The 13,590-nt window shown below is 39.1% G+C and overlaps 1 protein-coding gene across 3 annotated transcripts in view; it reads right to left on the reverse strand.

Annotated features, from left to right (window-relative positions):
- Positions 1-2,488: 2,488 nt before the first annotated feature.
- Positions 2,489-13,590, reverse strand: part of SLC12A7 (solute carrier family 12 member 7) — a 96,799-nt gene continuing 85,697 nt past the window's right edge. For 2 of the 3 annotated variants that reach the window (XM_081920030.1, XM_081920029.1), the window contains exons 22-25: positions 13,140-13,256; positions 9,887-10,068; positions 4,110-4,243; positions 2,489-3,218 (exon numbers count right to left, since the gene is read on the reverse strand). In XM_081920030.1, the coding sequence (XP_081776156.1) occupies positions 3,127-3,218; positions 4,110-4,243; positions 9,887-10,068; positions 13,140-13,256 (525 nt within the window). In that variant the 3' untranslated portion in view covers positions 2,489-3,126. The remainder of the gene's footprint in view (positions 3,219-4,109; positions 4,244-9,886; positions 10,069-13,139; positions 13,257-13,590) is intronic. The other variant, XM_081920028.1, reaches the window with a different exon arrangement.

Genomic DNA, 13,590 nt, shown 5'->3' on the forward strand with positions numbered 1-13,590 from the left:
CATGTTAAAAGATATATAAGAAATTCTTCTTAAAATAGCCATTCTCTTCTGAGAAACTGACCAACTACAGTACATCTGAAATTCTTCTACTTTTCAAAAGCAATAAACACTTGGCAAGCCTATGACGACAGTGAAGTGATGTGTTTCAAAGCACCCTATTAAGGTCACTTGAGAGGACAAATTTCAAACTGTTCATGGAGTTATCTGGAGCACTGTATGACTTCAACTGTGAAATACGTTATGGACAATCAATAAGTAATTAGAACATCCCTAATGATTGCAACAATCACAACAAAGTTACAAAAATAAACTACAGAAACAACCAACTAATGATAGGGGATGAGACAACTGCTAGCATAATAGCATTCATTGCATAATAAAAACTTGTGAGCTGTAATATTTATGTGAAATGCTAAAAGTAATTAGCTTTCACATATCCCCACCCCACCCGTTAACTAATATGCAGTACAGTAAATGGGTACTATTCATCTATCCAGATTGCAAAGATCAACAGCCAATAACCTTACTCCCTAACAATGGTCGTGCTGCCGTCAATATAGCCTCAGTACAAAAATGCTCACTACCTCCAGGAATACGTTAACATACATTCAAGGTCAAGATTTTACCCACTGAGGCCCAATATGCAATAATTTGTAACAGGATGGAAAACCTGAGGATTTTTTTTATTCTAGAGCTACAAAGATGGCTCTAAAAATGATGTATCTACGCATGGTGGAAATTCAACATTGCTCCAGCCAGCCACACAAATGCACATGCACACCCAGGGTTACAGCATTGTTCCTGAACCCAGTTGGTTATGCGTTCAAAGATATGCCCAATGCACGTGGAACCTATCCATGCTCTCCATCCCATACAAACCAATTCTGAGAGTTAAGGATTGTGCTAATTGGTCTTATGTACATTACATACCTGGTAAAATGTCTTGAATCTCCAGTGTGCGGGCACTGAACTATCCTATCTGCTACCATGCACACGATCTGTGAAATCATGTTGTGATTCAGATGTTCATTTCTAAGCTCTCTTCAGAAAATTAGTTTCTTCTCTTTCTGCGTTACAGGTACCTTGCTGAGAGTAGAAGCTTGCAATCCCATCTCTAACAATGGTTATATTTGCAGTTATTGTTTGAAAAAACTTACCACTATATCAAATAGTTCTAATTTCATGCATGGGTAACTTACGTACAATACATTTCTTAAACGATCCACAACAGTGACCAGAGGAGGAATGAACACTGGGAGGAACCCAGAAAGAAGAGATGCTGTGTTGCATCTGCAGCAGCACAACTGGATGCCGTCATCTGCCCCAGCTGCAACAAAACATGTCTCTCCTGTATTCATCTCTACAGACACAGCAGGCACTGTAACTCTCCAGTTGTTTGACATAACCCTTGAAGCAGTGGCGTAGCGTGGGTTGTCAGCACCCGGGGCAAGGCAAGTAATTTGCGCCCCCTAACCCGTGGATTTGCGCCCCCTAACCCTAACCCCCAGATGTTGCGCCCGGTGCGGCCGGCCCGCCCTGCACCCCCCACGCTACGCCACTGCCTTGAAGGCCCACTCTTCCATTGTCTCCCAAGACGGATGCCAACCTAACTTAAGCGCAATACATTTTTAAATGTGATAAAGGTTTGATCTAATAAGTAATTCGATATTCTATTTATTTGCATTTCTACGCCCTCTAAAAACCCCCACAAAAGTCATTAAAAAACACAAGGTTTTTCTCATGGTGAAATTTCCAGAATTTTCACTTTTAACTAAGTAATATTAATAACACTGCTGGTGCTGTTACCAAGTGCACTTATTTTGCATTCAACAGCTGCTGTATTTAACTCTCAGTTGCTCGATTCTACCTGCACCTGTACAAAATATTTATAATATTTCAGTTTTGCATTTGGGTCTCCCAAAGAGCCCCCTTCCAATATTGAGTGGAAATATATAGTTATGCTTTTGTTGCAGGAAATCAGGGAAGTGGAAGAGTCATGCTACTGCCCAACAGGATGGAGGACTAATAGTGAGCATGTGTTGATCTGGTGAAATCAGGAGTTTACCAGAAATTTGAGGAAGAAGCCAAACTCCAGCCACTCCCTGCCTACTAAAATGAAATGGGTACTATGCAGCTTATAGATAGGCAAGTGTATTAGAGAACGAATTTTAGACTTTTATTTTGCCATTTATAGGGTCCAGTCAATATTGCTTAAGAGCAGAGTATTCTTATTTGTCAAGTTTTTGCATTTTGATGTCTTCCATTTCCCTACAGCAGCTGGACATGTGTAACTTCAAAGGCTTAAATGATTTATTCTAGTGGATTTCTTCCTTTCTTCTTTCCTAAAAACTAAGAGCTGGGGTTCAAAACCTTAAAAATAAGACACTCCAAAAATAAGATTAGTGAAGTATTATCTTTTTAAGGTAGACTCAGCTTTCAGCAACAATTTAAGCCTGGACTCATAAGGGCCACTTTCAAGTAGTCAAAATTGTGGTTCCTAAATCAAAGGACTTTTATTCAACCAGTGATCTTTAATTAAAATACAATGCTAAACAATTCACAGAGTTGTGGATTAAAATGAATACAGAACCATAGAGACTTGGTAAGGAGACAGAACCTGCTTCCGGTCAGCAGGGTCAACGGTACAAAATATGTAGGCCAGACTCTTATAAAATGGTTCCTGGAAGCCCCATTCTTCATTTTCTTTTTTAAAAACCATCATTATAAAAAGTTGTACAAACTTAGGAGTCTGTTCCTATGTCCAAGAAGCAGCTATTGTATTTACTAGGAGCTATGTGCAAAAAGTATGCCCCTCTGTGTCCCACCCTAATCCCCAGAACAACAAAAAAATATCGTCTCCCAGTTTTCTACATTAAAAAAATATACAAGCATATAATACATTTATTCAATAAAGACACATTTTTAGAGAGATCTATGTAGGAAATAATTTTGCTTACATAATTTTATAAAAGAAAAAAGAGAGGATTCAACTGTTTGATTCTATTTCGTATGCAATAAATAGGGCTGGGCAAAAGTCATTAGTCCCAACAAGATTTGCCAAAGTCCCACATTTAATTCCGGAAACAGATGTTATGTGTAGTGATATTGGTGTGTTCAGTAAAATTCTTAGGAGTAAATGGTGATAACTTCACGACCTCCGCCTCGTACCAAGAGCACTCTGTTCAAGCCTTCTGTCAAAACTTCCAAGAACTCCATATCTGGATGTCAAAGTAGTCAAGGTTTTAAGACCTGGAATAAAATTGTACCGAAACCTTATGGTGATTATATACTTCCCCTTCCCACATCCCAAAGGTGCAAACTGCATCTCTCTCAAGGTATGTGTTAGCAAAACATACTCAGCTTGCTTTGCCCAACTTCATACCTCTGATCAGCGATGATCTCACTGGGCAAATCACTCTCATTCCCAAATTCAACTTCAGTTCCACATGGGAAAGTAAAATGGGAATTTCTGTTACCTGTTATCAAATGTAAATTGTAGATTTATCCGGAAGCAGCAAGTGTGAGATTCTATCATTATGTAACTGACTTCCCACACTGTTATTACCGTATTTTTCGCTCCATAGGACGCACCCGACCATAAGATGCACCTAGTTTTAGAGGGGGAGAACAAGGAAAAAAAAATATCTCCCTCTCTGCACAGCGCCCCTTCAGCGAAGCGGCAGGAGAAGTGGAGCCCCTTCCATTTCTCCTCCCGCTTCGCTGAAGGGGCGCTGCACAGAGAGGGAAAGATGTGCAGCGCCTCTCCAGCGAAGCAAGAGGGATCGGTGCGCACAGGAGCCTCCGGAGTATGGCAGGCGCACTCCCGCTGCGCTTCGGAGGCTTCGCGTTGCTTTCGCTGAAGCCACGGAGCCTGCATTCGCTCCATAAGACGCACACACATTTCCCCTTAATTTTTGGAGGTGAAAAAGTGTGTCTTATAGAGCGGAAAATACGGTAAATCACTTACCTCCCCTGCATAATAGGTCAACTGCCTTTATTTCATACAGTTCTATTCAATATTTCCCTCATCTGATTCTAATATGGCATAACAGATTTTGGGTGCTGCTGGATGGCTGCTTTTATGCCTCAAGTGCACCAAAAAAGGATACAATTTTCATCCCCATGCCTGTTTTTTGGAGGACCAGGCATGTTCAGTAACACCAGTTGGGCATGTTGTGACTTGTTTAGCACAACTCCATTGAGCTTGACGGCAGTGTGCATCCTTCGCACATTCGACTGGTTCCTACAACATAGCAACAATTAGAGATGGATCAGCCAGCACAATCTTACTGATAGGTGCAAGGAAAAAGTTACTGTTGCAGCCAAAAAAATCTTAAGCCATACAACATAGCAAATGCTTAGTAATCAGCAGGTAATGCCATGACATTTCCTAAAAATAAAATAAAATAAAATAAAATACTTGAGCACAGTGTCTACAAAGTCTAGTCAACTGTTGGGCTTGTGGACTGAATCAAGCTTTGGAAACAAATATATCTGGCCCTTCTGTAGACCCGCAAAATTTAAATCAAGGAGTGATAAAACATTTTGTTCCAAGTAGCATAGAATTGTTATTGTTTTTGCACTTTTTCTAAGTCAAAAGGCTACCAAAAGTGAATTTACTCCTTTAAGGGTTCTTTCATCAATGACTTCTTCATTCTTACACTGACAGAGCAAGGGCAAGAAACCCATTTTTTCCTCACATTTTCCACCAGGAATAACCTGCTGAGAACTGCCTAGTGCCATAGGAGACTTGCTCCAGCCTGATTATTTTGGTTGCCCTTCTCCGTATTTGGTCTAATTCTGCAACATCCTTTCTAAGGTGTGGTGACCAAAACCGCACACAGCATTCCAGGTATGGTCACAACATAAATTCACATTTCAGTATTGGTAGTTTTATTTCTGATTCCTTTCTGTATAACCCTCAAACTGAAGTTTACCTTTTTCTACAGCCGATGCATACTGGGTCAAAATTTTAATTTAGCTATTCCACAGCAGACTCCAACATCCCTATCCTGCCCCAGGCACTGTCAGCTCAGACCCCTTTAATGTGTGTGTGGAATTAAGTTTTTTGCCCTGATGTGCAAAAACCAAAACAAGGAAAGGGAGGCAGTGGGCTGCATCTGGCCAAGGAAGAAGCCTCCGTAATATTTTTCTGCAGTGCTCCAACAAAGAAAATTGCCTCTGAAGGCAGGAAAACCTTTCCCAAAATGTGTTGGGCATTAACAACATTTTCTTGCCCCAATGTGCACCACTTAAACTGAACTGTATTTGCCATTAATTCTCAGGGGACATGAATGTCACTGGATAAAGAGAACCAATAAATTAGGCTTAGATTTCTGTACAGTATGTGCCTAATTTTAGACATATTATATGCTCAGCTGCTCCCATTAACATAACACTAAAGTTTTAAAGTACACTGATTGTGAAAATTAAAGGACACAACTTTATAGAACAATAACAGCTGCTATGTTACCTTCGAAAAACTCAAAAGGCAGATGCCATTCTTCTTATGAGTGCAGTAATGGGCAATATATGCCCTGGAAGATTCTCCAACTGAGGAGTTCCATCACATTTTTCAAGGGTGGCGAGGATACAAAAGTTAACTGTTAGGGTCCTTTTACCCTTTATTTTTGTTTCTTATTCTTTAAATATAACATGCTTTGGAACAAGCTAGGGTACAAAGCCAATTTCAAGCCATGACTTAGTATCTTTGCTTGTTCTGAAGCTGTTAGCCATAGTTTCCTGGTCCAGAAAACAACCGTTAACTGGAGTCTTCCTTGTTTGTTTGCTCCTTCATGTCAAAGGAGGGACAAAGAGGTCTCATGGACAGCTGCAAGGCACATTCATGCCTTGCCTTATTAACCCAAGAGATGATCATCTAATTGCAGCACTTGCTCCTGACCTAGAGAATTGTGGGAGCACAAGAGCCCTGCTACATACATATGCAAGGAGTGAACTACATAAGCCTAATCATGGGTGTACAGTCATACTTCGGGTTACAGATGCTTCAGGTTTTTTCGGTTTACGGACCGCTGAAATCTGGAAGTACCAGAAGGTGTTACTTCCAGGGTTCGGCGGTCGCACATGCGCAGAGGTGCTAAATCGCACTTTGCGCATGTACAGAAGCGCCGAATCACAACCCGCGCATGCGCAGACGTGGCGCTGCGGGTTGCAAACGTGCATCCCACACGGATCACGTTCACAACCCGAGCGTCCACTGTATATTGAACAGGTCATGGGTTTCTGTGTGCATGACTGGTGACAGTCTGTGATCTGCCACATGGCTGGATTTGGTGCATTCAAGAAACCAGATCCCTGGGCAGAAAGCTTTCTGCAGGCTGATCACATCTGCTGAATCAAGACACTTAGGGGCCATACAATGATTATGGAGGGTGGATATGTAAAAAGACATTTTAAAAAAAAATGTGAGAGAAACATCAATGCTATGTGTGAAGATTTTTGGTATAAAGAACTGATGACTCACACAGAGGGAAAATCAAAGAACAAAATGACAGGGATATTCAACAAAAAACAAAAAAAGGCAGGAGAGAGCCCTTAGTAGTGGTTCAAAGCAGGGGGATGGAAGAAGTCGCAGGAGAACAAAAACTTGCATCGCTATCACTTTCATGAGGTTGAATGATCTGCATAAAAAATGACTCATTTATCCACATTAGTTTCTTTTTATAATCTTATCTGCTGCTATGTTACTCCCCCCCCCCCCCGGTGGGTGGAGAGTTTGAAGGTATGCACACTATTCCTACAAATTAAGCAACTGAACACAATATAGCTTAACAAACTCATGAGATTAATATCTGCATCTATCTTTCCCACTTCTTTATTATTATTATTTTTTAAATCACCTTTATTGTCATTGTTGTAATCTTTGCAATTATGCCAATGTTAGCTTATCCAGAAACTACTGTGCATCTGGTTATTGAGATAATTAAGGGGAAAAGTTGCACCCATGGGATTTTGATGAAGGAAATGTCAAATGTTTTATACAGGCAAATGGTGACCTTCATTTTATGAAACACATAATGTGATTTACTCTGAAGAAAAGTAGTAATAAAAAAGAGGCACCTAGCTTAGAAAAAGGAGAAAAGCATAAAAGGAAAATATGACAGGAAGGCTAAGCCATCACATTCACATGCTAAAACATAATGCACAGAGCCAGTGAAGATTCAAAAACAGCTAATTTGGAAAAGGCATGCAACAACACTTAAACAATAAAGCACAGAAAGCAGGAATAACAACCTAAATTAAATCAAATTCGACTTACAGATTTCCCCATTCTCTACATGGAAGAGAAACAAATGTGCAAAAATATTACATAGCTATATGGCATATTTTTCTAATATAGCACCTTAAAACACAATATAACTTTATTCATTTCCTAAATATTTTAATCACTAAAAATTAGTATGTCTCGTGTGATTTTTAAAAACAAATCATGGCACACATTCCTAAAAGAATGGAAACGTTTAAATTGTCCCCTGTTCATATTGTACAACAGTTCTGCGCTGCTCTTAAAGTTGCCCCTCTAATCTTTAAGTGATTTCCTGCAGTGTTAATAGCTCAGACACAGAGATGAAACTATGCAAACAAGCAACTCCTGAGTTTGCACACTCCCTTTCCAAAATCTTCCTTCATCTGAAAAAAGAATAAATTCTGACCCAACATAATATTGTATTCATCTATACTTGCAGCATTTAAAATGCCTACTCTTAAATTTTCTGTTTCTTTAGTTTTTATTTCCAAAGCTTTTTATTATGGTGCTTTAGTTTTTAGCTTTTACTTTTTGGCTGTTTTTTATGTTAGTTATGGTTTTCAACCCTCTTTTTGTAAGTGTTTGATGTGGTCTGCAATTTTTTTGAAGTTGGCTTTTGTGTTAATGTATTTTTCCTCCCCACAACTCCTTGATGGCAGGTGAACATCATATTTGGGAGGGATTGGATATTTTTTCACCTAGAGAGAGGAGAGCAGGGAGACTTAGTGTGGGCTAGCAGCTTCCTACATCTCGGAGAAACAGTATCTGACCACATCAGCTCTCTTCAAAAGGCAGCAAGCAATGAAAGGCAAAGCTGTATGATCGTAACTGAGCATTCAGGGACACAATAATTCTTGGCCAGATTAAAACGAACCTATTCGGTTTTTGCCATTGCCACGGCGTTCTTAAATTGGACAATCAAACGTAAATTGAAGTGCTGTTAATTTTCTTTCTGAGAGATAAGCAACCACAACAGTAACCTTACCAAAGGCCTAAACAATAACTTCTGAAGTAGACAGGTCAGCAGGGAAGGTTAACAGGGAAACATAGGAACATGTTGCAAGTACACACACATAGGTTGCAATGCTGTAGACCATAATGCAAGTGAGGGTTTCTAGATCAGTGTAGAAACTCATTTATGTCTTTTGGGGAACAGATTTCTATCACACTATTACTAATCTTCCTAACGAATCACCTGTTCCGCTACCATGTATGACAATTACAGATGTGAAGTCAGTTATTTTCATTAAAAAGCTCAACCCATTTTCACATTTCTTGCTAGAGAAATCTAGCAAATGCTCCAACTGTCCTAGTTTATGACAGAAATAATATTTATTGTAGTGTAAATAAGGATGGACCTAAAATTATTTCTTCAAATTATTTTAAAGGATATCAAAATCTAAATTGTACGGAAAACATATATCACATTCTTTTCAGATTTAGTGCTAAATTTTTAATGCTTTACATATTAAACATATTAAACTATTACTTATTTTTATGTTCTGAAATTAATGTATAAATGAGGGTTTGGATAGCAAATTTCTAAAGAACGTAATCAAAACAACCCATGTACAATAGATGATAAACATAATAAGCCATGTTGTGACACATAACCGTGTCTTTTATTTCCATAAAAATAAAACACAACATTGTTGTTGTTTTTTCAATCTGTAGGCGCTGCAAGTCCTGGCAATGATTACTAGGATTACATCGCCATCTAGTGGTTGCTGAAACAAAGTGGTTCACTTCCTTATAGTACCACTGAAATAATGATGTTGCTATGATACCATGCCACGCAGTGCATAAAGGTTTTATAGAAGGAAACACCCCTATTTCTAAAGATATTCTGTCCTCCTTTACATTTCACAAAGTTTTCTTCAGTTATGGCTCCTGCTTACTCATAAGCCTACAAACTAAAACTCAGCTCCTGCTGCGCTCAAGAGAGCAGTACTGAATATAAGATAGGTAAAGGGACCCCTGACCATTAGGTCCAGTCGTGGCCGATTCTGGGGTTGCGGCGCTCATCTCGCTTTACTGGCCGAGGGAGCCGGCGTACAGCTTCCGGGTCATGTGGCCATGTTCGCTTCTGGGGGTTCGGTCATGTTCGCTTCTGGCGAACCAGAGCAGCACACGGAAACGCTGTTTACCTTCCCGCAGGAGCGGTACCTATTTATCTACTTGCACTTTGACGTGCTTTCGAACAGCTAGGTGGGCAGGAGCTGGGACCGAGCAACGGCAGCTCACCCCGTCACGGGGATTCGAACCGCCGACCTTCTGATCAGCAAGTCCTAGGCTCTGTGCCTTAACCCACAGCGCCACCCGCGACCCAGAGAATAATTAGAAGGCAATTCTGTTCATGTAAGAGCAAATGTAGTACTGGGAAGATGGCTAGTAGTGTGTGTATAAAGAAAAATAGAATTATTTATATCTTCAGCATGGGATTTTATGATTTTAAGGCATTTACACCTCCAGAATCTAACTGGCCAATGTACTCTTACTGCTTTCTTCCATGAGCTACCATTTCTAGAATGGTATAAACCCAGTCTATTCAATATCATTAAATGTTAGTGTGGGTTTGATCAATGCTATCGGTATTTAATGCCTTAAGTATCTACTTACGGTTTCATACTGAAGATATCCTTGTAGCTTGACAGACAAGCTTCTTTATTTTTATGCTTCTCGGATATAAGCTTTTCTTTTGTCCAGGTCATTTGTATTTTGTCTGGTGTAGCAACAGCAGTGTGAGATTTGACCATTCCTGTTGAGCGGGATGCCGTGTTCCTATCATGGATTAATTGAGCCTGACCAAACACAAACAAGCAATGTAAAGATCAGCATTTTGGCAAGGCGGGGAACTCAAGGCTGGCAGAGGCCTGTAAATACCATGTAAATACTTTGCTTGCTTGTACATAAAAGCAGTTCATGTTCAGCTTATGAGAGATGCAATGTATTCAAGATGTTTATTCACCAGTTTAATGACAATAATGGTTGACATTATTAGTTCTAAATGAGGATGGGGGGGATCATTCCATGGCCCATAGAGGAGTAGAAATAATGTATTTGACCCTGCAGATACATCTGTCTGTGATAGGATGACTTACATGAAGGCAGCTGCTCATTTCGAAGAATAAGAATATATTTATACACACATATGGTACAGAACACACATTTTCCTGAGAGTTGCACTTCACAGATCGATTCTGTGGCAAAAATGAACTCTGTGGAGGCACATTTCAATGTCTCTTGAGCCAAACATATGCCTACAACCATGTTTTCAATTTATTTCCTAATGATTTATAGGATGGAATTTGCCTTTGATTCCCATTCTTTGCTACCTCTTACATAACCAGCTCCTGTTCCAGAAGAGGACCTCTCTACTTATCATACGACTGCGGAGTTTACTCAGGCTAGTGAAGTCCCTTGTCAAAAACTATGCCAACCAGATCACCTCTATTTGCTTGTTGACGCTCTCAAAGAACTCTAAAACATTAGTAAGACAGGACTCAACCTTAAAGAAGCCGTGCTAGTTCTGCTTCAGAAAGTCTTGTTCTTCTGCATGCTTGGTTATTTTATCTTTAACAATACTTTCCACCAGTTTTGCTGGGACAGGCAAGCTAACCTGCATATAATTTCTAAGATCCTCCCAGGATCCCTTTTCAAAAACTGGTGTTACACTGGCCATTTTACAGTCCCTGGGTATGGGGACTGACCCGAGAGACAAATTACATATTTTTGTTGGGAGATTACATGATAATATAGCAAGCCACTTGCCATTCAATCCTATTTCCATAGATGGCGCTACTGTTCTTCAGACAGAGCAACATGACAGTAAAGTGTGAAAGAGTTTTGGCTCAAGGAACTTCTGAAACAAAATCTGGCATTTAGGGCTTTTGATTACTGAAAGTTACAGCTCTGGTGTAAAATCTATACCTTTCTAAACCTGCCCAAGCTTAAGTGGTATAAACTTTAAAATTAAAAGCTGTCACAAAATAGCAAGCTCACTGGTTGTAGGAACTTGCATCACTTGTCACCAGAAGTCTCAGCCACCATCCAAATTGTTCATTAATATCTCACCTCCATATTCATCATATTACCCGCTATCACAATAGATGAGGTGGGAAGACATTTTAACAGCATCAAAATATTGATATTTGAGTACTATGAAATGTAGCAGCATAGAAGGAAACACTGCGCAATAGAATTATTCTCTGGAAAGGCTCCGTATTTCACCTTAGTATCACAGTACCTGTGAATACAAGTCTGCAACACCCTATATATGATATGTAACCAGTTCAACCAGAGAGCTTTTTCATTAACGTTTGCATCAATGCACAAAATGCTGAAATGCTGTAATTCTGTCACAAAGTCTTAATTACATTACTGAATTATCCTAAAACTAGTTTGAGTTAACATGTATGCATTTTCGCTTATACAGTACTGCTTATTATATTCCTTAATTTCAATAACCGAGAAACATTCTACTTTTATATTGACAAACTGTTTGTCAAAGAATGCAGAACAGTGCAATGAATAATGAAGTAATAAACACAACAATCTACCACACTAGTGTTAACAACAAACAATTCAGATTTGTTCCAAAGAGGAGATACTATCAGAGGGATAAAGCCAAACAATATCCAATGAAGATATTAACATTTAGGTTAATGTTTTTATTTTTTTTAAAGAATACCTCAGGCTTTAGGACACAAATGATAATTACTGACGTCAGTTACTGCTGGATTGAAAACATTAAAGATCTGATAAATCATGTGATTTAAATACAACATTTTAAAAGAACAGAAAGGGGCGACATTTACTAAATTCTAATTTTGGATTATTTTGTTATCACTTCAAACACACAACTACACTGAACCTACTAAAGGTGATCTACAAAAGGACATTCCACATTGCTAAGAACTAAAATTAGGACATCCGGGTTTGAACACAAGGAGCCACACTTGAAGTGCCATTTTTAAAATTATAACCGGGCTTAAAATGTATTACATGTATCATGGCATTCTGTAGAACATTAAAGGCAATCATTATTTCTATATGAAGAATCAAGATTCAGAAACACAAAATTATTGCTGAAATCTATTATTAAATCTAAGGAACTTAACAAAATGAGAGAAGGGCTACAATTTTGCACACAGCTGAGTGTGATAAAGGTTGAGATTTCTCATAAATATTGGAATTGTGGTAGATTGTGATCAGTGATTTGGCTTCTAATTTCAAAGATCATGTTTTTTTTAAAAAAAGTAAAGAACCTTATTGTTGTATGTTTCCTGAAGTGCTAACCTGCATAGCCTTTAAATATTTCTGTTAAATATTGCCTAGACTTGTTTGATTGGTTCAGAGTGACAATTCTGGTGGTCCTATGCAATAAGTATAACTGCAGAATGCTTATGAACATTTATTTATTTATTTCCTGGATTTATTCCAGGAAAGTTCTGAAAACAACTTTCCAAATTTCTGTCTTTCCTGGAAACTCAGAATTTTGAAACACGTGTGTTCTTGTGTGGAGAGCAGTACCACAAATCTTTCTTTAATGTACATAGTATTGATACCAGATTCAGGGGCCTTCCCCTATGAACATAAGACTTGAATACCACGTTGTTCAACCAGGTGATTCAACTAAAGCGGGGGGGGGGGGGAGATTCAGAATGGTCTATTCTGAAAAGCTGCACATTTAAATTTTTATTTTAAAAAACTCATCTGCTTTCATACCGTAGGAATGGTACTCCCTACATATGATAGTGTAATTAGTAAGAATTAGAGCAGGTTAGTGGTAGTAATTAGTACAACTATGGTTTACAATGGCACTGTAAGTGTTGTCATGGGAAGGGAACAGTCAGGTGGGTACAATTTCTACCTCTTCCTCCTGAATGTCATTAGGTAGCAGATTGTCTACATCTTGACCAATACATTGTGGGCTAGAGCGGCTCTTCTTTCTGATTGAGCCACGAGACTCGTCAGTGATGCTCTGAATCTGGGACAGGAAGGTCACCAGGCACAACCGGAAAAAGCATATCATTAGCTCATAAAATACAATGGCACTAGTTAAACAACAGAAGGAAGCATAGTACATCTAAACAATGGATACTGCACTGGGTAACTTATCGTGGATTGCAGTGGCAGGTTCCTTACTGCCCCCACCTCCCGTTAAGGGACAGCAAGGATGCTAACCTGAGGCAAGGAGTGCAGTGGTATTCCTCCCCACCATATGATGCTTTCTGTGCTTAAGTTAGTTTTCCAATATGAGAGTAAATCTGAAAATCCGAAAACCCAACGGACATAGTGAAAGAGCCAAGGGTTTCTTTAAA

This window comes from Podarcis melisellensis (assembly GCF_964234715.1).
Source record: "Podarcis melisellensis genome assembly, chromosome: 7".
NCBI lineage: Eukaryota > Metazoa > Chordata > Lepidosauria > Squamata > Lacertidae > Podarcis > Podarcis melisellensis.